This window comes from Trichoderma asperellum, chromosome 1 (genome assembly GCF_020647865.1).
Source record: "Trichoderma asperellum chromosome 1, complete sequence".
Lineage (NCBI taxonomy): Eukaryota > Fungi > Ascomycota > Sordariomycetes > Hypocreales > Hypocreaceae > Trichoderma > Trichoderma asperellum.
The window spans coordinates 5,033,904-5,056,761 of NC_089415.1; the positions used below are offsets into that span (position 1 = coordinate 5,033,904).

At 50.7% G+C, this 22,858-nt stretch overlaps 9 protein-coding genes across 9 annotated transcripts; 5 read left to right on the forward strand and 4 right to left on the reverse strand.

Moving 5' to 3' along the window:
* Positions 1-13: 13 nt before the first annotated feature.
* On the reverse strand, positions 14-1,969 carry RPT1 (26S proteasome regulatory subunit 7). Its single transcript, XM_024902382.2, has 4 exons — positions 1,819-1,969; positions 1,675-1,766; positions 1,499-1,613; positions 14-1,442 (listed from the first exon to the last, which is right to left on the reverse strand). Exons 1-4 carry the CDS (start codon positions 1,819-1,821, stop codon positions 330-332), a joined length of 1,323 nt encoding a protein of 440 aa, XP_024762659.1. The 5' UTR covers positions 1,822-1,969; the 3' UTR covers positions 14-329.
* A 244-nt stretch (positions 1,970-2,213) lies between these two features.
* On the forward strand, positions 2,214-4,214 carry CCT4 (T-complex protein 1 subunit delta). Its single transcript, XM_024907744.2, has 4 exons — positions 2,214-2,354; positions 2,413-2,464; positions 2,522-3,177; positions 3,241-4,214. Exons 1-4 carry the CDS (start codon positions 2,304-2,306, stop codon positions 4,081-4,083), a joined length of 1,602 nt encoding a protein of 533 aa, XP_024762660.1. The 5' UTR covers positions 2,214-2,303; the 3' UTR covers positions 4,084-4,214.
* Positions 4,215-4,448: 234 nt separating this feature from the next.
* On the forward strand, positions 4,449-4,721 carry TrAFT101_001553 (uncharacterized protein; the record flags this gene model as incomplete). The annotated part of the gene is made up of 2 exons (XM_024899699.2): positions 4,449-4,535; positions 4,605-4,721. 2 exons carry the CDS (start codon positions 4,449-4,451, stop codon positions 4,719-4,721), a joined length of 204 nt encoding a protein of 67 aa, XP_024762661.2.
* TrAFT101_001554 (uncharacterized protein) lies at positions 4,624-5,584 on the reverse strand. The gene is made up of 3 exons (XM_024909578.2): positions 5,481-5,584; positions 5,363-5,421; positions 4,624-5,306 (listed from the first exon to the last, which is right to left on the reverse strand). The coding sequence occupies exons 1-3, from the start codon at positions 5,503-5,505 to the stop codon at positions 5,166-5,168; spliced, it is 225 nt and encodes a 74-aa protein (XP_024762662.1). The 5' UTR covers positions 5,506-5,584; the 3' UTR covers positions 4,624-5,165.
* Positions 5,585-5,845: 261 nt separating this feature from the next.
* On the forward strand, positions 5,846-7,771 carry TrAFT101_001555 (uncharacterized protein). The gene is made up of 4 exons (XM_024901787.2): positions 5,846-6,412; positions 6,515-6,907; positions 6,981-7,248; positions 7,322-7,771. Exons 1-4 carry the CDS (start codon positions 6,356-6,358, stop codon positions 7,600-7,602), a joined length of 999 nt encoding a protein of 332 aa, XP_024762663.2. The 5' UTR covers positions 5,846-6,355; the 3' UTR covers positions 7,603-7,771.
* A 687-nt stretch (positions 7,772-8,458) lies between these two features.
* On the forward strand, positions 8,459-10,067 carry TrAFT101_001556 (uncharacterized protein). Its single transcript, XM_024907745.2, has one exon. The coding sequence runs from the start codon at positions 8,731-8,733 to the stop codon at positions 9,910-9,912; it is 1,182 nt and encodes a 393-aa protein (XP_024762664.1). The 5' UTR covers positions 8,459-8,730; the 3' UTR covers positions 9,913-10,067.
* Positions 10,068-10,137: 70 nt separating this feature from the next.
* Positions 10,138-14,163, reverse strand: TrAFT101_001557 (uncharacterized protein). Its single transcript, XM_066126359.1, has 2 exons — positions 11,003-14,163; positions 10,138-10,874 (listed from the first exon to the last, which is right to left on the reverse strand). Exons 1-2 carry the CDS (start codon positions 12,559-12,561, stop codon positions 10,829-10,831), a joined length of 1,605 nt encoding a protein of 534 aa, XP_065982460.1. The 5' UTR covers positions 12,562-14,163; the 3' UTR covers positions 10,138-10,828.
* Positions 14,164-15,589: 1,426 nt separating this feature from the next.
* TrAFT101_001558 (uncharacterized protein) lies at positions 15,590-21,287 on the forward strand. The gene has a single exon (XM_066126360.1). The coding sequence runs from the start codon at positions 16,589-16,591 to the stop codon at positions 20,108-20,110; it is 3,522 nt and encodes a 1,173-aa protein (XP_065982461.1). The 5' UTR covers positions 15,590-16,588; the 3' UTR covers positions 20,111-21,287.
* Positions 21,288-21,713: 426 nt separating this feature from the next.
* On the reverse strand, positions 21,714-22,255 carry TrAFT101_001559 (uncharacterized protein; the record flags this gene model as incomplete). The annotated part of the gene is made up of 2 exons (XM_024899609.2): positions 21,714-21,959; positions 22,055-22,255. 2 exons carry the CDS (start codon positions 22,253-22,255, stop codon positions 21,714-21,716), a joined length of 447 nt encoding a protein of 148 aa, XP_024762668.2.
* Positions 22,256-22,858: the final 603 nt, after the last annotated feature.

Sequence of the window (22,858 nt, forward strand, 5' to 3'; positions counted from 1 at the left end):
TAAATGAGATTTGCTGGGCAATAATTACGCGATAGCAGTTGTCTTTGAGGTGAAAGCTTCATACCTAATCATATCACCCCCAACGCCAAAGCTTCCAAGATCTGTTGTATGCTTCATGGGCAGGCAATTATGTGTAAAGTAATTGGATTCACGTTAGGAAATGGTATCACCTCATTCTTGATTTTACAGAACCAGCAGGTTAAACCACTCGTAAACGCCAGTTTCTATTCCCATTATGGAGTAAGAAAGATTAAGGATGCATCAGCACACACCCCATCGCCCAAGGTTTGCCCATATTCATACATCAATAATATTATAAGAAAGCCTATTTAGTTGTATTGCATGTACGTCGCTGTTGAGTTGAACTTGAGGTTGCCCTTGATAACCTTGTCTACCGCATCCAAGAAATCCTTCTCAGAAGCCACCTTTCTTCGTGCTCGGATGGCAAACATACCGGCCTCGGTACATACACTCCTCAGTTCAGCACCGGTAGCGTTAGGGCAGAGACGAGAGATGAGCTCCCATCGGATATCTCGCTCGACGGACATGCTCTTGGCGTGAATTCGCAGGATGTTGGCTCGGCCCTCGAGATCGGGAAGCGAAAACTCAATCTTGCGGTCAATTCGTCCAGGTCGCATCAGAGCAGGGTCCAGTGTTGAAGGTCTGTTGGTGGCGAACATAACCTTGATGTTTCCTCGTGCGTTGAAGCCGTCCAGCTGGGTAATGAGCTCCAACATGGTTCGCTGAACTTCATTGTCACCACCAGCACCATCGTCGAATCGAGCACCGCCAACAGCATCGATTTCGTCGAAGAAGATGATACAGGCCTTCTTTGTCCGGGCCATCTCGAACAGCTCTCTAACCATTCTAGCACCTTCACCAACGTACTTCTGAACAAGCTCACTGCCAATAACTCGAATGAAGGTAGCATCTGTTCTGTTTGCAACAGCTCTGGCGCAGAGAGTCTTGCCGGTTCCGGGTGGGCCATAGAGTAGTGCGCCTTTGGGGGGGTCGATACCAAGGTTTGAGAATCTCTCTGGCGAGAGCAAGGGCATCTCGACGACTTCTCGTAGCTTCTCAACCTGCTCTTTGCAGCCACCAACATCGCCGTAGGTAACGTCTGGCTTCTCCTCAACTGTCATCATGGTGACGCTGGCATCGATTTTCGGAGGTAGCGGCAACATAATCTGGTACTTATTTCGGTCCACACCAACTCGCATACCCTCCTCGATATCCGTAGGACTGACGCGGTCGCCAAGCTGAACGACGAACTTGGCTATCTGTTTGACGTTGATGACGTACTTGCTCTTGGACTCGTCTCCCTTCTCGTCGGCGATAATCTTTGTGCATCGTGCCACCTGGAAAGGCTGCTCTTCTGACATTCGTTGCCGGTCGGCGGCGACATCCCATAAGTGTGGTGGTGCGAGACCGGTGTCGGATTCCTATGGCAATGCGTTAGACATGTGTGCAGATCCATCGTGGCCATTGCTTCTCATACTTTGATACCAATCTTCTCGTCTACACTCTGTTGCTTCTCCTTGATCTGCTTCTCGAGCTTTGAGATGGCCGACGCATATGGGGCAGCGCCGTATGTCTTGAGAACTTGGATATCCCTAGGTTCGGATTAGTCCCCTCCCAGCTTCAAGGAACATGCTAACGGATGACAAGTCGTACTCATCTGTGAGAGGGGTGATCTTCTTTTCTTCTATCTCATCGTCGGCGAATCTCTTCGAGTACTTCTCCCAGTTTTGACCGGTTGCAGAAGGCTTGGGCAGTTAGTAATGACCAGCATTCATTGAGTCTAGCTGGCTTGCTTACCATGATGGGATCTGCAAACTGGACACAATGTCCGTAGAAAAAACGAGGTCGGGGCTAACGGAAGGATGAATTTGGGTTGGTATGAGCTAGACCAGAGCAATCGTGTGGTCAGTATGAGGGGTGGAGTGTTTTGCTGGTTGTGATGCGCGTTGGATATGATGGCTGATGAAGGTCATAGAAGCATTCCGTAATCTCAGCTGCCTTGAGCTCAGCGCATTGGAGCCTGTCGCTGGGACCCTGCTAAGCTAGTCTGGTTTGGGCCAATAGCAGCTGCTGGGCAGGGGGAAGGTACCGCCGGAGCATGGATTATCTCTGGCGCCGACTCCAAAATTTCCGTTACTGATATGGCGGAGTAGGGCAGACAAGGTGGGATGTCAACCAGGCTACCAGAACCGCGACCCTGCTTCCTTACAAAGCTCGCCGTGATCAAGGCTTTTCGGAGACTGTTTTTTACATTGAACAAGAAGTAAACCAGAATCTCCAAAATGTCTGCACCGGCTGTTTCAAGCGGCAACACCAACAATGCCGCCTTCAAGGTAAAAACCCAAAGCTGCACGTCGAGCTCCTGAGCTGCCCCGCTAACCATGGACACAGGACAAGGAGAAGCCCATGGCGGTGCGGTCGTCCAACATTGTCGCTGCCAGAGGTTTGTTTATTCGATCGAGGCATGACAGAGCGTTTGAACTTGCTAACACAAATTTAGCTGTCGCCGATGCAATCCGAACATCTCTCGGCCCTCGAGGCATGGACAAGATGATCCGAAGCGGAAAGGGGGAAACGATCATTACCAATGACGGAAACACAATGCTCAAGAGCATGTCGGTCATGCACCCGACAGCAAAGATGCTCGTTAACCTGTCAGGAGCCCAAGATGTCGAGGCCGGTGATGGAACAACCTCCGTCGTTGTCATCTGCGGCAGCCTTCTCGGTGCCGCTGACCGATTGCTGTCCAAGGGCATCCACCCCTCAGTCATTTCCGAGTCCTTCCAAAGAGCATCCGCCGCCGCCGTCGAAGTTCTACACGAGATGTCCCAGCCTATCTCATTAACTGACAACGCTTCCCTTCTCCAGGCTGCCAACACATCTCTGTCATCCAAGATCGTTTCTCAGTATTCGAACCTCCTCGGCCCCATGGCTGTCAACGCTATTACTAAGACGATCGATGTCAAGACTGCTGAGAACGTGGATCTTAACAACATTCGCATTATCAGAAGAGTAGGAGGAACGATCGAGGATAGTGAGCTGGTGGATGGTCTGGTCCTCACACAGCCAGTCCTGAAGAACGCTGGTGGTCCTTTCAGAATGGAGAAGGCTCGCATTGGTCTTATCCAGTTCCAGCTCAGCCCTCCTAAGCCTGATGTAAGTCTGCACGGTTGCCACGCCACCTACTATTAAGACTCTGTACTAAATATTGCTACAAAGATGGAAAACACGATCCAAGTCAACGATTACCGCCAGATGGACAAGATTGTCAAGGAGGAGCGGTTGTACCTTTTGAACATGGCCAAGAAGATCAAGAAGGCTAAGTGCAACGTGCTCTTGATCCAGAAGTCTATCCTTCGAGATGCCGTCAACGACCTTTCCCTACACTTCCTGGCTAAGCTTGGCATCATGGCCATCAAGGATATCGAGCGAGACGAGGTCGAGTTTATCTGCAAGTCTACTGGCTGCAAGCCCATCGCAGATATCGACTCCTTCACTGAGGACAAGCTTGGATCTGCGGATCTCGTTGAGGAAGTTCAATCATCAGGATCACGTATGGTCAAGGTTACCGGAGCCAAGGCTACTGGCAAAACCGTGTCTGTGGTTGTGCGTGGTGCCAACTCACTTATTCTGGCGGAAGCAGAGCGAAGTCTCCACGACGCTCTTTGTGTGCTCCGATGTCTGGTTAAGAAAAAGGCCTTGATTGCTGGTGGTGGTGCTCCTGAGATTGAGATTGCCGCCCAGCTGTCTAAGCAGGCTCGCAGCCTGACAGGCACCGAGGCCATCTGCTGGAAGGCCTTTGCGGATGCCATGGAGGTCATTCCCACAACACTGGCCGAGAACGCTGGTCTGAACAGCATCAAGGTCGTTACTGACCTGAGACATCGACACGAGATGGGAGAGAAGAACGCTGGTGTCAGCATCAAATCTGGAGGAGTCAACACCAATATCTCCAAGGAGAACGTATTGCAGCCGCTCTTGGTCAGCACAAGCGCTATTGAGCTGGCGGCCGAGACGGTGAAGATGATTTTGAGGATAGACGATATTGCTTTGTCAAGGTAGATAAAAAGTCAGCTTTCTAGCAGGATGCTGTAAGATAATATTTGAATTTCAAAGATGCAAATCTATTGCTTGCCATATCTCTGTAATGGTGTTTTCTTCTAAATTTTGTTAATCAATTGAGTCGATTCATAGATGCATCAATAACTTCCAATGGTGCCTGAGTCTGAGTGTGCCCCTTTCTAAAGTGCGCAGTCCCGTAGTTCGCGCCTTCCTCCTAAACGAGAACCAATCATCCCCCATAACTTGCTCAGAACGGTTCAGGTCTTAGCCCAGTTAATTTCTTCATATTCAAGTCTCTGGTGAGAATAATTAATCACATATTTTCTCTCGCTCCAAAAAGAAGATTTCAGTCAGACGTTCTCGCAATGGCGGGAAGAAATACTCGTCCTCGCTCCAGCGAGTCGTCTGGTCCTGGCGATGCTGCTTTGGAGGCGCAAACGCGGATTCTCAGAGTATGTCGATGGATTACCCATATCATTGCTAAAGAAACGAGAAAAGAACAAAGCATTGATACGATAAAGCTTAAGAAAGATCGAGATGAGAATATCAAGGCAGCGACAGCCGACTTTGATGCTGCGCTTGCGGAACTACGAGCAAAGGCCATTGCTTGGCAAGAAGACTTGCAACGCCAACGGTGAAGAAGCATGCATTTACCCTACGTCCTGAGCCAGGCTAACTGCTTGTTATAGTGAAGAGAGGCGGCAATACTGTTGTACAGAGATAACCCGGTTGATGGATAGAAGAGGGAATATCGAAGCTCAGATGGTGGAACTAGTAACCAACGCACAAAGAATGGTGGGCGATTTAGAAGATATGATGCTGGCTGGATATGAAGGGAGGGAGAATGATGCTGCAACAGCTTTAGAGAAGGTGATTATCCATCAGCATGGGTCATAAACAGGGCCATACATCCACCCAACAGCGGGAGTCGTATCACAATCTCAGCACTACCCGAGTTTGCATCGCGTTTGACAAAGTGATCGAATCGTTGAACAAGAGTGGAGAAGAATTGAGCGCCGTACTTTTGATCGTCTAGATATTCATAATGTACATAGTCCTACACCAAGCTGAAACCCTCAATATTACACGCTGAAACCGAAGCCCTGCATGCAACTCTTGTACTGGTCGACGAGGGATATGCAGTCGGCAGCAGGGTTTTTGGCTGTTGAGAAAAGCATGCACTCATCACGCTTCGCCTTTTCTTCCTTGCATACGCAGCAAGGCTGCTCTAACATTAGTACTGGATGTTCCTCCATGCTAAAAATGAGACAAAACCGACCTTGGGCTTGGAAGCACTCTCGGACTTTGCGGGAGACGCAACAGGCGCAGAGGCCAAGGCTTTTTTTTGTATGGCAATTAGCTTTGTGCAGAGAGGACGTGGGAGCAACTTGACGTACAGAAAGTAGCAGGTTTGGCGTCCATGGTGCTCGTTGGTCGTAGCGCAATGGAATGTGTATGGTGGTTCTATAACAGTGAGGCCTGTTTCATCCTAATTCTTTTTTATTTGCTCCCTCGAAGCATGGCGATGGATGTTGAAATGGGTCACGCCAGATTCGCATTTGCATTTCTAAGCAGCCAGTTGGACCAATCACAGCGCTGGAATCTCACGTGCAGACGCGGAAGGTTGGCGCACTTGAGCAAGTTTTCCGCTGACGTCATCCGCCTAAGTCTCTTTGTAGCTAGTATTTTCTGTGAGGGCCATTTTCGTTTGTACCTGGAGCTCCCCGTAATAGCTCTGCCGTTACTCATTTCTGTCCAAGAGCAGGGCTAGATTCCATTGAATACAGAAAGCCTCGCGAGCTGACCACGTAGCCGTGGAGATTCCGGTCTCCACTGCCGGCGAACCCCTGTATTTTTCACAGTACGCGGATCCGATCTTAGCTCCGGGCAGCCGTTTAACGGTGTTTGCTGCGGATGGGTTCTTCTGACGCCAGGAGCTATTATCCCCGAAATTAGCAGCACCAGACGCTTTGTCTCGACGGTTTAGTGCCTGGTTTGGAGGCCTGGCTTGAGACATTTTCCGTTCCTAAACTTTCCCGATTGGGAATTCAAACTGCGAGATTGGCTTTCATTGAACTTCCACGAATAGGAAATAGGAGCTGGTGAAATAGTAGTGGTGAAGAAGGCATTGAAGTGCCATTTTCATTCTTTATAAATAGACTCTTGTGCCTTGATCGATGGCTGTTTTTAAATTCACCGAAAGCAAAATAAAAACGTTTTGCGAATCGAATTCATTCTTTTGTTAGAAGATATTTGTTCTTATTCAGCCACAATGCTTGCCATTGAAGAGATCCGTGCCTTGAGCAAAGTGAATCCTGAGTTTGAGCCTGTAAGCCTTCTTCTACTTCCGGTAGTTTCTTATAAGGAAGTATTGGTCTTGATTCTGGTGCATATAATTCGAATAATTAATAATTGATATGGCTATATGAAGATCTTCAACTCAGGGTCGCCCCTGTTAACCCCCTGGGGCACAATCACCGATATCCCTCAAATCCGTGCTATGCTGCAAGCCGCAAAAGATGCAGCCTCGAAAACTGACCCGGCCACTCTTCCGTACACCCTAGAGGACATCAGCATCCCAGTGCGGGACAACCGCAACGTTGGCGGCCGCGTCTACAAGCCCAGGGATGACTCATCTGATGGACGCCCAGGGCTTGTCGTCTTCCACGGAGGAGGATACACAGTTGGGGACTTGGACACGGAGGCTTGGCTCTGTGCGTTGTTTGCAAAGCTTGGAGGGGTTGTCGTGGATGTCGATTATCGACTTGCCCCTGAACATGTGTTTCCGGCGGCAATTGACGACGCCTTTGATGCTCTCAAATGGGTGAGCATAAATGCTGGGTATACAAACCAGACAACAGCTCAATATCTGCTAACGATGATTTACAATCCGTCAGACTGCCAAAAACGTCAAATCCTTGGGTATTGATCCGGAGAAGGGATTTCTGGTTGGAGGCGAAAGCTCAGGGGGTGAGATGGCCGTAATCGCAGCCCACCTATATGTGAACGACAAGCTGTCTCCTCCTTTGACCGGCATCTATGCGGCGATGCCAGGCGGCGTAAACCACCAAACGGTGCCTGAAAAGTACAAGGATCGATTCATCAGCCTTGAGCAGAATGCCGATGCGCCAATCCTATCCGCTTCATCAGTGGACTTTATCTGGAGTAAGTTGCATAATCCATTCCTCCATCACTGCCAGATTAACGCTGCTGAATCTTTGCTCACTCTCTTAAACAGAGACATATCAGTCTGATCCACTTAGCCCAAAGGCATTCCCATTGGCGTTCCCCACTCACAAGGGCATTCCCAAGACGTATTTCCAAATTTGCGGATTAGATGCTGTCCGTGACAGCGGTTTGGTTATGGAGCAAGTGTTCCGGGATGATGGGGTGCCTACCAAAAGGGACATCTACCCTGGAATGCCGCATGCGTTTTGGGCCATGTTCCCGGATTTGAAGATTACCGAGAAGCATACTCAGGATTCGGAAGAGGGATTCAAGTGGCTGTTGGGGAAATAAAGAGGAAGGCTTGTAACTTGTAAGTGAGCATGTGCACGGGCTGTGGGAGTGAAATGATGAATAATGATTTTTTTTACGGAGCACTTCCATTCGATTATTTGTGCTGCATCATCGTTCTTGTCATTGGCGTATTATATATACCGGTTTGTAAACAAACATTAGCGTTCCATGACATATTCGAATACATTTCCGTATAGGTAGCTACCCTATGAGGGAAGCAATTGATGACTGCGGATCCTAAGTCTCATGTCACTTTTTTTGAGTAGTAGCTATTAAACAACACTGCTGTTGACGAATCATCTTAGAATACTTATTATAATGGAAACCACATCATAATCACGTTGTCTTATACGTAGGCAGTAATGGCATACCTATTTCATGAACTAACACGCCCAAACTTATAATATGCACTTCATAGTTGCAGAAATCACCAGACCAAATCAAGCCATCAAACATGTACCTTAAATCACAAATTCACATGCCAATTCACCACTCAAAACACCCCAAAAAAAAGATAAAACTCCCATTCAGGCACCCACCCAGCCGCACGTCCACAACGGCGCCACCGCTCACCGACCGTCCGACTCGGGTGTGCCTCGGGCCCGGAACCGACTCCCGTAGTGCGTGTATCTCGCACGAAGCTTTCAATTTTAGTGCTAAAGCTGTAGCTTTCTGGGGCTTTTGCCACGCAGCTTCTCAACTGGGTGACGCGTGTCTTCGTCACACCATCTCTGGTATCGTTTTCTTACAACTCATCAATAGATAGTTCAGGTGCACTAAAGGCTTCCATACTGTACGCGCACATTGCTTAATTTGCCGCTCTCCTGTTTCTCTCCGCTTCGTTGGGTGTCGACGACGTACGTACGTAGTTCGCTGAGCTGGCTGAATGACTGCCTAAAACAGTCATTAATACGGTTACGCGGCATCTATTCTTGCGTTTAGTCCCTTGCCATTGTGTATCCTAGCTCGAGATATAAAATTGGACGATAACCACGAGATATCTCTTGACGTGTTTGTACTTTACCTTGAACACCAACGGTATAACCTTGTACACATCTAACACACACCTACAACCTTCTTTACCTTGTTTCTCTTACAACTTTCTTCAAACAACGCACAACCATCATCATGGCACCCCATTACGATAACCCATGGGACATTTTCCATTCCTTCTACGGCGCTCTCAATCCTAATGGCGTCCCTCCTCGCCAGCCAGGCGCCGGTGTAGATCACACCAACACAGCGCCGCCTTTCCCATTCGGCGGTCCTCACCCGCCACCTCACGGCCCTTTCCCTTTCTCCCCCAACGACTTCCCTGACGAGGCCGACTGGGCTGGACGCGGCGGACGCGGCAGACGCAATCGTTCGCCTCATTACCATGATTATCCGCAGGCGTACACCGATAATGTGAATACGGGCACTGCGCATACGAATACCGCTGCCAGAGAGGCCGAGAACGAGAAGGGCAGTCACGATGCCTCTCCGGATACGGCACAGGAAGGAGAGGAATTCCCCGACCCCGCCGAAGTCACTCCTTCGGAAAGCGACGGCGAGGACCACGGCCACGAAGGCGTCCCTCCTCCCTTCTATTCGTCCGAAGACCCCTCTGGCCGACGAGGCAGACGCGGTGGCCCTCATGGCCGTGGCGGCTGGGGCCATGCCCACGCTCACGGCCACGGTCGAGGCGGCCGCTGTGGAGGCCGTCGCGGCGGATGGCGCCGAGGCTTCGGAGGACCCTTCGGAGGCGGTCCCGGCGCTGGCGGCCCCGGAGGCCCTCCTCATCACCCTCCTCCTCCCCACCCTCCCTTTGACTTCCCCGGCATGATGCGCGGCTTCATGGACCATCCTTTCTTCCAGAACTTGCGCGACCAAGCTGAGCGGTACTACCGCCCTGCCGACAGAAACGCCCAGCAACAGCAGCCAGAAGAGGCCGACGACACCTTCACTCCTCCCATTGACATCTTCAACACCCCTACCGCTTTTATCCTCCACGCCGCCCTCCCCGGTGCCAAGAAGGACCACATCGGCGTGACCTGGAACCCCCAGTCCCGCACCCTCCGCATCGCCGGCGTCGTCCATCGCCCCGGCGACGAGGCCTTCCTGCAGACGCTCACGACAGTCCGGGAGCGCAGGGTCGGCGTCTTCGAGAAGGAGGTGAAGCTGCCTCCCGCGGGCGTGGCCGAGGAGGATCAGGACGTGGAGGTGGATGGGTCTGGCATCACGGCCAAGATGGAGGAGGGAGTGTTGATTGTGACGGTGCCAAAGGTGGAGAAGGAGTGGATGGAGGTGCGAAAGGTGGACATTGAGTAAACGATGGATGGTATTTTGGATCTTTGGTCTGGAAGATGGCTAGGACCTTCTTTTCTTTCTCTCTTTTCTCTATATGTTAGGTAGTATGGTAATTAGGGCGTTATTTTGGGTTTGGAGTGTATTAATAGCAAACCGAATATAATACAAAATTGGCTTCATCTTCGTCTACATCAAGAGATACTAGAACGCAAATCACACACGTAGCAAAGTAATATTACTGTGAATAACCAGTTTTATTCATTCTCTGTCTACCGTTCTGTCCGCCCCGCCGTTATCGAAAGAATATCCTTCTCTGCGCCTGCGCCTGCGCTTACGCCACTGGGGTATTTATATGTTGACAAATGGCATCGAGGTTAGGCTCTCGCGCTATTCATTTCCTCCCTTCCGTCCATCCATCCATATATATCTGTACAGCATTCTGTTAATGTTTGTATTTTTTTTTGTTTCATTCTTTCCTTCTTTTCGACCCAATCGACAAAATAAAAAAAGGTGTATGATATAGTGAGAATACACAAAGAAGAGAAAGAAAATCTGTTGGGCCAAGTAAGAAGGGGTAAAAAAAAAAGGTAAGAAAATGGAAGAAACCTCGCCAGCGATGCAAACTCGACAGGCTAAAAGTATCAAAAGATATGATGAGGAAATTAGAGATCGAAAATTGTAAGAGAGAGAGAGAGGGAACGGGGAAAAAAAATGCGTGTCCTTGGTAGTTATATAGCGTCAATCTTTGTCTCAGTGAGAGAAAACCGGTCCCTCTGTCTCGATATATCTGTATGTGTGTGTGTATGTCCTGAAAGAATCAATAATAATCCAAAAAGAAAAGGCTAAGAAAAAAAAAGTTGTAGGCCAAGATAGCGATAGGCCCTATGGTCCAGCAGAAAAAAAGTATTAAAGAAGAAGTCTCCAGTCAAATGTCTGTTTATCGAAACGTGAATTCGTCAAGGAGCGAGAAGGCTTTTTTTCTGCTGTATTAATACCATTTGTATGAGCAGATGCACGTATTAAAACGGTTATTAAAACATGATAATTCAAAAAAAGAAGTAAAAAAGAAAAGGAAGATGCAAAAAGCAAGTGCTAAGGGTCTTAGACCAACTCGTTTGTGATTTCTTCCCTCACATGCGCACACCACCTTAGGATGGCCGCTTCAAAATCTAGCCAGACTTGGGGGCCATTGTTGTACACAATGCCCAGGGCGTCGATGGAGATGTGGCACTCGAAGCGCAGCTCGGCAGCCTTGGCCCAGTATCGGAGGTTATCGGCGCTCCGGTACGGCTTCTGCGTGTCGACGTGGAAGGTTGGGATCGCTCCGAATCGCCTCCTGGATTTCTTGACTGCGGCGTTGTGCAGCCTCACAAGTCTAAGTCCGTTTTGCATGGCCTCTAGAAACGGTGTCGGTTGTTCCGCGGCGCTGGAAGCCGGCGTCCACTCGGGCAGCGGCTCGTCGTCGGGGTCCATGGAAATGAGGAATTGTCGTTCACGCTCCAGTTCTCTGCCTTCCCAGTCGCCCGTCATCCACGACCAGCTCTGTCGCTCGGCCTGTTCCGTTGCTTCGATGGCGGCCTCCTTCTTGAGGATGTCAAAAACACTCTCAATCCAAGCAACCATGGTGTCAATCTCTTCGTCCTTCATGCCGTCCTTGAAGTTTCTGGTGGCCATCTGTTTCAGCACCTCCATTACGCCCAAAAGATCTGTCCGGATCTGTTTTTCCGACTTGATGGAGTCCAGCCGGTCAGGCAGTTCGTGGGCTGTGTAGTAATTTTTGGCGGCGCGGATGGCCAAGGTCACGAAGTCGAGGATGTTCATACCCTGCAGCTCGTACCAGCTCTGGGTGTTTTCTGCAGGCATGTTGGCATACTGAGGCGCATCGCTGGGCGCATGAAATGACCCTGCTTTCCGGGCCTTTGCCTCCTTCAGGACCTTGAGAGCATCTTGCAGCGTGGTCTCTAGCTCTGCCTTGAGCTCCGCCACCGTTGGGGGCTTAGGAACGACCTTTTGCCTGTGGTTGTATGTGCTGACTGTGGGCGGGAGAATGTCAGGGTCCTCCTCGAAGTCGTCGGAGAAGTCGTCCATCTCGCCCAGTCCCGTGGGAGATTCCATGACATTGTCGGTGATGAACCCCTGTCCAGAGAGATCTGGGCTGCTGCCCATGGAAACAAAAGAGGGGTCCACGTCGAATCCCGCAGTCGTGGGTGTATGTACCGTCATAGGCGCTGTGCCCTCCAAGACTGCCAGATCCAGAGTCGCTCGTGGCTGCTTCTTCCGAGCTAGTTGTCCGCCTTTGCCATCAAGCAGGCCAGTTCGGGCAAAGTAATACTGCAGGTGTGCAATACTGCCCAAGCTCATCACGCTCTCGCGGGACTTGGCGCTGGCCGCAAAGTCGGTGCCCTGAGGCCGCATGAAGCCTCGGCGCCGGGTCCTGGAAGACGACCTCCCGGAGATGGACTGCATTGACATAGTGGACATGCGGGAGGAGTTGGACATGCGAGAAGACAGCTCGCTGCCTAGCGAGTCTCGGGAGTTGGCATCGGTGCTGGAGCCTTGGGAGGTGGTGGAAGCCGCCGAGAGAGCGCGGGCGGGCTCAGGCTTTGCACCAATAGCTTGCGACGGTGCCGCTTCGGGAGAGTGCGGGCGGTTCTCGGTTTCGGCAGACATGGCGGAGGAGGCAGAATCAAAGACAGAATACAAGCAGTTGTAGCAGCAAGAGAGAAGCAGAGTTTTGCGGAGTCCAAGCCAGAGGAGTCCTGTGTGTGTCTCTGGTGGTGCTTGCTCGTAGGAGAGGGGAAGCGGATCCTTGTTCTTTGTCTCCTTTGCGGCTCCGAGAGAGCAGAATGGTTATCGAAGGAGAAGCGAGAGCTGCCGGGCGAAGAGAATGGAGAATTGAAGATGGTTCACTTAAGCCGGCGGGCCTGCTGCAGCTTGGACAAGTCGCGTGCACCACGGACTGGGGGAGGATATAACAGTTTGAAGTGACGGCAAAATGGCCACTAGGTAGCTGCCATTAACAAAGCAGTCAGGTCAGCAATAGCGTGGTGGATACGGGGCACAGGCGGCAGCCGTAGATGAAGAGACTGAGCAAAAAGAGTGACAGAGAGCAAAACGGTAGGGCTGCTTGGCCTGGCGCTGAGGATCCGAGGCAGCGGACTCAGGGGCTGTGGCTCTGGCCGCCAACCATAGTTGGTGGGAGGAGCCGTGGAGATGGGAAATTGCGTTGCGTGTTTTGGTGTTGTCCGGGGGGCAACGACTTGAAACGGCCTTTTTTTGGTGTGTGGTTTTTGGCGTGCGCCGGTTCACGCAGCCCGTCGAGCTACCTATGATCGATGCTTAGGTACATTGATTAGTGCATTGGAAGGTGGTATTAGGTACTCCGTCCATCTCCGCCCAAGGTGCTTGGGACGCAATTTGGCCGTCTCGCCAAGTCCGAGAGCGCGCCTGTGGGAGTTTGCCGCTATCGTGGCGTTGCGCCTGAATAATGTCGCAGCACCCACAGCGCCTCAACCGCTTGGTCTACTGGGCACGGGCACAGCACAGTCTCAGCGCTTCATGTTTGGCTCCAGGTTTGGAACCAGGAGCGAGAGCGCAGATACAGGCTGGTTGGTAATTGATGATATCACCGGATGCTTCGTACTCGCAGCTGTCGCGGATTCGGTGATGGGAACCTGGGACTTTTCCCAGTCATGGGCCATTGCCAGGATCACAGGCCTGTTAGTTTTGCACTACTCGTACTGCCAGAGGCCAGCGACCAGGTCAAGCCCATGTGCGCCCCAGGCAAAGTGACGGATCACTTCTCTCGCTGTCATCGCGATTCCCACGGGTCCTTGCCGCTGGTATCATATCCCAGGACAACGTGCTGTGCATAATTCTTATCTCCACAGACTCGGCCAGAACTGAACAGAAGAGAAGCGGCTGTGCCCAAGTCGGGTAAGAAGGATCTGGAAGCACGGAGCCGTACGGAGCACCAATGGAGTATACCTAAGCAAGCTGTGCAGTTGTAGTTGTAGGTGTAGTAGATAGATTATACCGAGGAGAGCTGAATTGTGCCGTCAAGGTTTCAAAGCGCAAGCCTCTTTTAGGTGCAACGGCCTCGACCCAGCTCCCAACTCGACCGCCCTGTCGCTTTTCATCAACTGCCTGTCGATGGCCAAGGCTGATGATAGTAATACGACGTTGTATACCCGTGCTTATTGTGAAGTGCATTTGTTTCGTATTGCTATTGCATCATAAGCCGGCAGGTAGAAGCCAAGAATAGCTGCTCGCTTTCAAGCTGCTTCCCTCTGTTCCCAGCACCTAGCAGGTAGCCACCGACGAATAGCGCGGGCCGTCGCGTCGCATCATGTACGAACAGAGAGATTGGCCATCCAATTATATGGACCAAGTAATTTGCCTCGGGGCTAGCTACCAACCAGATGCCAGGCTACTACCTAGTAGGTACCTACCACTGTGAGCTCGGCAAAGTAAAATGACAGCTTCCGGCCATATCCAGTAGCTGCCCCGTCGCAGTCGTGCCAAGTATCTTCATTGTCTCACCCGCCCTCTGCCATCCCAGAACGCTCGTGACCCCGGCATGGAATTAAGAAAGCATCGCAAGGTGCCTGGGCATATCGGACGGCAGGCTAATGTTGCCAGGTTGATAATGCAGAAAATGGCTGCAGGACGCCCTGGTGGAGGCGGGTCGGGCAGCATGGAGCCGTGGAGATTTCACAGCGTTTCAAGTGGTTTGAAGCTGCCAGAAGCGGATGCCTGTGGAAGTGCTGTGGAAGCTCCCGTGTCGGCGGTGGAGATGCGCTAATTAGCCCGGCATGGCTCTAATGCTAGCGCACATTCAGTGGAACAGAGCGCCGAAGCTGCACGCTGCAGTGCTGGTGGAAGCTGTGCTGTGGAGGACGGCAGTGGCAGCATTAGCGTGTGCGCTGCTGGAACTGGTCCCCAACAAAGCAATTTGCAGCACGCCAGTTATTGCTTAGCCGGCAACCTAGCCCAAATCCGGTCCATCGCCATTCCATCACCTCGCGCCCTTGCTTTGTCCCATGCTGTGTCTCAGCCAGTGCCATTCATTAGGCGCGCTGAAAGGTGGCATCTTCTCCCACCAGTGCATTGGGCCGCATCACCCTCACACGTGTCAAACGTGTCGCATCTGGCCGTTTATCTAGGCTCTCAATCGGCGAGAATACCACCCACCAACGGAGTATAACTCCCTTCGATAGGCAGCTGTTATAGCACAGAGATACCATTTCCAGTTACACAATCCATACCTCAGGTACTAATGGGCTAGTACTAGCAAGGTACCTCGGTCCTCACAGCAAGGTACATGTGCAGGGCTGTCCGCTTGTAAGGCATACAGAGAGCATCTTTGCCAGGATCCCATTTGTTGAACCCACGGACTTTTAAAAATATCTTTGTTATTTTATTGTCTCGTTAGTTATACGTGACCCCATGCCACATCCATTCATCTATCCACCAATAAATGTGCAAGTTCGTTTGGTGCGTCAAGAGTAAGATAGGTAGAGAGTGACCACAACGCCCAAAAGTACCAAGTACCCCCAGAGGGAGATGAGGGTACCTCTTCCAGTAGATCGTCTCTCCCTCTTAGCTCAGGAACGAGCAGCTCCCGTTAATTAACATGAGCTGCGATCCCACGCTTCTTCCTCTTGCACCCCTCCTGACCAGAGTTTCCCTCTCCTTCAGCCCCCTTTTTTTGATTCACCATCATAATCATTCAAGCAAGCTGTGCTTGGGCTATTCGTCCAATCTCCCATTTTGGCTTTCGTGCTCGCCGCTTCCGCCCTCTCCCCTTCTGCCGACTTCTTGCTGTACTCGACTATTTTCAGCCTTTGACCTGACCCAGACTCCGGCCAGCCTGGGCGTCGAACAACCCCGGTACGCGGACCTTACTTGATTCAGCCAGCTCTTGGTCAAGGTCCATCGCGAGCCTTCTTCCAGGAGATCACCGCCAGAACCCGAGTTAATCCCTATCGACGACTACAAACACCACGCTCTGCGACTGCGCGCTCGCCAGGTCGACGAGCTGGCAGCCGCATAATCCGCCAACGACCGAGCCTCATCCAAGCTTTACTTGCACTATTACCACCATCGCTGATAGCTGTGTCCTGCGAGCTGCCGTCTTTTTTGCAGCGCTCTCCACCGGCACCGCATCGTCTGCGGGTAGAATCCGCTCTTTCGCCCAGTCTCCTGGTCAGCGCAGCGGAACCAGCAGTGCAGGCATCCAACGAACCCTACTGTGCATCCGCACACACCAGCCCACTTGCGCAGTCCTCGCTTGGGTTGGCAGCAACGACGGCACCGTCGGGACTTTTCAGCAGAGTGCGCGTCTTGATTGGGTCGTCGCGCGACAGGAAAAAAATCCATTCCAAACGAGCACCGCGATAGGGCAGCAACAACGGCTTATCAGCAACACTGGACGCCTCACGGGTGGCGGCTTCGGTAACCAATCTCGAGCCGGCCCCTACGTACGCGCAGTCAACACATATCCGCCTACACTTGCCCCTCCCACCCACTGCGCCGCCGCACAGCCATCAGGGCGCCGTTCAGGGCCGCCGTCCACTGAAAGGCACCTGGGCCCTCCACTAGCGCGCCGCTTGCTACGCCGCAGCAACACTGAGTTCCCTACGATCCTGTGGGCGGGCGGGTTCAACTGAACCCCCCCAGCGATCACCTGCGGCCCATGACCACCAGCCATTCTGCTGCCGTGGTCGCCAGTGGCAGCCCAGACCGCGACTCCAACCCAGCCAACGAGAGCTCAACAGACGCCGACGTGGGTCTGAGTCCGAACCGCGACCTTGAGCAGCAGCCAAGCGGCCATGATGCAGGCGAGCGGGACATAAACTTGCAAAAATTCACTGATCAAACCGACCAAACCGCCCAGTCGCCCGCCACCCCTTACGCTGCTCCAGCTTCAGAACCAGCTCCAGCTCCAGCTTCGGCTTCAGCTGCAGCTACCGCCACGCTTGTCGCTACGGTCGCATCCACCCCCTCACATAACGGAGGGCCTGCAGATCTGTCAACACCAAGGACGAACGGCAGCGCGAGCATCGATAACAGCAACACTAACCACCATAACAATATTGACAGCACCAACAAGAGCAACAACGGCAACAGTAGCATCTGCCACGACACGATTCCAGTCGATGCTGCCGACCTTGCTTTAAGCCCTACCACCAGCACCACTTCCAGCAAATATCGCAGCCGAAGCAGCACTCTTCTGGAACCTGAGCCGTCGCATGAAGTCCTGGTTGCCGCATTTCGAAAGACATCGCCTGGTCTTGCTGCTCGCCTAAAGGCTCTGGGCCTTGAAGCAGCAGCCAAGCGAGCAGCCATCGAAAAGCAGCACATCGATTCCATCGGTCGACTTGACGAAGAACAGCTCCGCCAGCTCGACGAGAAACACCAAGCAGGATCCGTCACCGCCGTCATCTCTCGGCGCGGCCGTCCCTGGAAAGGCCCTGGCGCCCCTCCTCCGCATAGCAGATCACTTAGCCAGTCGGACGTATCCATGTCTCCTCTCGCTGATTCCTATCAGCTACCTGAACTGCCTGATATCCAGGAACCAGAATCCCTCGAAGACGCCCTTGCTAAATCTCTCGCCATGGATACGCAAAAATATCGGCTGCCCGACCACTTAAACGGTAATGGAACCAAGGTCACTCTGGATACTCGACGCGAACACCTTGAACGAATTACGCGTCCGCCTTCTCCCAAAGAATATCCGCCTTTGCCTTCCTCGCCTCCCGCCGCTTCCCCTTCACAATCGCCTTCAAATTCTCTTTCCTATTCCCCCGCATATTCCCCCTCCCCTCCAACTCCTCCACCAAAGGAATCGCCACTTGTAGAAACAGCGCCTCCCGAAATAATCGCCTTCAATGATTTCACGCCAGACATGAACTCATACTTTACGCCGAGCCACAACCGACCTGGGTCGATATACACTCTCTCACGAGTGTCGTTTGCTAATCAGCTAGCTCAGCTAACAACGCTCGGTATTCCTGATGCCGATGCACTTTCTAGCAAGGTTTCGGCAATCCCAACGGCACCAGTGGCCTCCAAGGCTCTTATCAATGCTGCCGAACAGATTCGCAGCTGGATTTCCAAGGCCCTAGAAGTCGTTGCCGGACTGGACAGTGAAGATGACGTAGAGTGGGCGGCTGCCGGTGGCCGTGAAGGCTTGGAAGAAGTTGAGAATGCCATCAGTCGTTTCGAACATCTCATCAACGCCTATGTTAACGCCATCGATGAGCTGCAAAACCGGCCTGATATTGCTGACGCGTCCACCGACGATCTTAGACGAGCCGTTACCCAGATGGAGGCGATTGCAGATGAATGGGCTCGGATAAAGCGAACTCTGCAGAGCGTGCGAAACCAAGTGGAAATTGCCATGGAGTGGGAAGAACTATGGAATAGCGTACTGGGTGATATACAGACCGAAATGGATGAACTTTCGCGGCTCGTTTTTGAGATGGAAGAGCGTCGACACAAGAGCCTTGCCGTGGCCGCAAGCGGTGACAATGTCGACATTGGTGATTTGGAGACTATTGTTGAAGATAACCCTCTTTCAGCCGCGCGGCTGCAGCCGTCGAATCGCCTCAGTCTTGCCTTACCGCTTACTCCCAACGCACCAGGGAATACGGCCATGTCTCAAGATGATTCTAGCCTGCTCGCTCTTTTTGCTAGGATGCAGCCTTTGAGAGCATCTCTAGATTTTCTGCCCATGCGATTGTCCGTCTTCGAACAAAGGGCGAAGCATGCATTTCCTACCGCATGTGAAGAGCTGGATATGCGACACGATGGCCTGGATGCGAGCTACAAGAAGCTCGAAAAGGACGCGGAGTCTCTTCGTAAAGAGCTCGGGGAGGATAGATGGGTTATTGTCTTCCGCGGTGCAGGACGGCAGGCGCAGAAGATGCACGAGTCTGTGGAGCGGTCTTTGATGAAGCTAAGGGAAGCTATTGATTCCGGCATGCATTTGACGAACCAACCCTCCATCGCCAAAAAGATTGAGAGCTACGAGGCCAAGAAAACGCATTATGGTCCCGCTATTGGGCGAGTGCTGGCTATTATTGACAAGGGTGTCAAAGATCGCTTGACCGTCAATGGTGAGATCTTGCGTCTTCATGCAGAAATGCAAACGCGATGGGAGTCACTGAAGCTTGATATGGGAGATATGGATGCCATTCTCGAGGATATCTACGCAGAGAGAAAGAGCCAGCAACTACGAGATTCCATCTCCAGCATGCTCTCCAACGACAGGTCTACCAATGGCAGCGGCATGGAAACTCCAGGAAGCTCCCCCCCTTCGTCTGTGATCATGCCAAACTTTGGCCGTGATCCGCATACGCCTGCACGGAAACAAGGTGTAAATCAACTTCGATCCCCTAACGCGAGCTCTTCTAGCCTCATGTCCGCCTCCTCTAGCCGAAGAGACTCGTCATTACCTGCTCCAGTCTCAAGGATGGGTAAGAAGACTCCATCTCGACTCTCCTACTACCCCCCTTCAGCATCTGCCTCGACCCTACGACCTGCGTCCACCATGGGGCACCGACCAAGATGGAACTCTTCTGCAAATACTTTGGATGTCGATGGTAGCCACACCCCACACAGAACGCCTGCGCCCATAAGATCGACGTCGGCTCTTACGCCGCTGTCTACCTCCAAGCTGCCGACCCCCCGGAGCTCTCTCACCCGGGCCGGCTCAGAGTCCCCTATGTCGGAGTCATTCCCCAGATCTTGGTCTAGGACGGGCAACTCTCGACTTTCATTCCGTGACCGTCTCACCTCTCCTGGACCTTATTCGCAATCTACTCTGTCCAAACAAACACCATCTCGTCGTTCCAACGTACAGCCCACCGTTTCAACCTTGAACCTGGATACCCAAAACGTCCGCCCTAGCAGCTCCATGGCTACGTCTCGTCGGACTAGCTTGCTGCCTATGCCAAGACGGCCAGATTCAACCCGTGGATCAAGCCCTCTCCCCATATTCAGCCGGTTTACTTCTCGCAAGTATAGCGACAACCCCCCGAGCCGAAAGATCTTAAGCCCAGGTGGCGATTTTGAATCAACAATATTTGATGGCACATTCATAAGATTATGGTATCAAATGTTTGTTAAAGGGAAATGGAATCGGATTGTCCGTTATTTTGCGTGTTTATTTGCTTCTTCTGTAACATCACGTTTGGAATGCTTATTCATATGAAGCCACTCAATTTCAAAAACAAATAACCTCTTTGCTTCACTTCGGCTCACATATATAACACGCCACTCGTGTGTTTTTTCTTTTCTTTTTTTTACCTCAAGTAATTTCTATCATTATTTGTCTTTTTCCATAGCGTGGCGTAAAGGATTCAAGGAGGAGCGAAGCGAAGCGAGCTGAGCTGGCGGTGTGCGAGGGAGTTGATGTGGAAAAAAAGGACGCGACACAAAAAGGTGGTTTTGGTTGGCATGTGTCGGCATCTTTTCTCTCTCTCTCTCTCTTTCTTCTATTTTTCACAATATTGCTTTTACCTAATTCAATCCTTTTTTCCCATTCCCACTGATCGGTCTCATTGCGCGTGCCTAATCCTCTTCCTTGTCTTTTATTTTTTATATTTTTTTGTTTTTGTTTTCCTGTTAGAATAGCTGAGATTCCCGGAGCTAGCTTGTTATATGCTACGGCTAGCTCTACAATTTTTCTTCTTCTTGAACTTAACTAGAAACAATCCGAACACTTGATTTCTGATAATATTTGAGTGGAATGGGCTATTCGTATGTTCAGCTTTTGATTCATGCAGCGACTGGCGATTGTTCTATTTAGTTATTTGAGATAAAACTACTGATTGGTCTCATTTTGGGGGCCTGTCTCTTCTCATATACCCTCAGGCGTTTAACGTTGCCTCAAGTGACGACCGGTTAAGACACTTACCGACCATTCTGGAAAGCCGGCCTCTGGGAAAGCGTATTCGGCCACTTGTCGATATGCGGGAACTCGTCTAGGGAGATTCCAGTGTGTCTGGAAAGCTTACCTACTAGCTAAGTGTAAAAGAGAGAGAGAAATGATCGAAATGCCCAGAGGGGGGAAGGTAAGACTTAGAGATGAAAATAAATAGAAAGAGAGGAGCATCTTACCGTGATCGGTAAACCACCTAAAGAGAGCGCAGTTAGCGATGGTAACGCGGTAGCCGACGAGTAAGCCCGAGTTGCGAGTTTATAACAGAGTAAAGGCGGCGAGTCCCGTTAACGTAACGGTCGATACTGTATTGGATCTTCTCTGGCGCAGCTATTATGTAGGTTGTATATACGTTGGTCTTTGAGCCGAGATTATAGATTAAAGTAGACACTTATACAATGTTTCGCTTGTCCATGTATAGGGCCTACGCCGCCTAACTACTAATGAGGCTAAATATAGAGATGAGTTGGTTACTTGATTAATTCTTGATTAACAAAGATAATAATTACAACTTGCACAGCTGCTTACTTACCACATCTCCTTGGAGTCCCTGGGATACGACACCTTGTTATCTTTATAACAACGATTCACTAGATATAGCAAGACTGTCAATAAAATATTATTATTGCATCTATTGCGTCTATATATACCTATTATATGTCACTTAGAAATCCCATTATCAATAAGTCCTCCTCGTTGGTCTGTAGAACATCGCTATTTGCAATACAGAAAATTTTTATTTATACCGTAGTGGTTTGGACGTGAACTTGATGTAAAAGTTAACCCTATTACTATAATACGCAAACAGAAAAAAAAATAAAATAAAAAAAAATAAAATACATTATGTAGTTGTATTTCCCAACCTCCAATAAAATCACGTATCTTTATGCTTCATAAGCCATAGCACATGCATCACATCGCCCTCTCTAACTCTTAATGTAACCCTTCTGGACGGTTTAAGCATCTGATACTTTTTGCCTACCAGCAGCTTATACGTAAACCCACCCTCGTCTTCAATCCTGCATCCGTCGAAGCCGGCAATTGGGATCCATACACCGGCTGTTCTGGTGGGAAGGCTGGGCAGCCTTGTTCTGCATACGACCCAATCGAAGCCAGGATACTTTTTTAATGGGTTGTATAAGTAAGTGCATTATATACCAGAGCTCATTCAATAAGCTTGAATAATAACATGTTGAGAAAATGAAACAAGCCAACCTTGGATTCCAGCGGCCATGCCATGTATTCCACGCCGCCACCTATACATTGCTCGACATGGGGTGAAAACATGGTGGCGTGCCAATCAGCGTTTGGATTTCCGATCAGCCAGGTGATCAGATTCTGTAGCACTCTCTGCTCGACGGAGTCGAGATCTTCTACTACTATCTGCTCCCCGGCCTCTCTCTTTACTGTCTCCATGCAGAAATGAGCCTTTTACATGGAATGTGCTTTGTTCCTCTTTATTACGCTTCTCGGGCTTTTTATGCGGGGTTTTAATTCTGAAAGTATGCTTATCACATACGTGCAAGGCCTTGTTGCTATCATGTGACGGGATGTTCCCTCCAAGTTCAGTTTAGCCATTGCTGTTATGCGTTTGAGGGTTCTATCATTAAAAAAGGCTGCTACAAAACGAGCGGTGCAGATGAAATACATGTATGAGTACATATATATACGTGCAACTGTTGCATCACATCTACAAACATCGTCTCTAATCAGGTAGCCATCTCCCGCATCCCAACTTTTTTTCCTCTTTTTTCTTCTTCTAATACGCTCTAAAGGGATAACGATGTAAATGCCGAAACGCTCCAACGCCGAAACTAAAAATCGCCTTGTTAATGCAATAACCTCCGCCGTGGTGTTAGGAAGGGAATGCTAGGAGGGAGGATATCTTCGTTATGTCTCGTATCTCATGCTCCACGCAATAACCGCAAAACCCGCAAAAACCAACATATTATAGACATAAATCAATAGGCGGGCCCCTTGCTCTTCTTTCTTTTTAAAATCTATCTTTGCTTGAAAAAG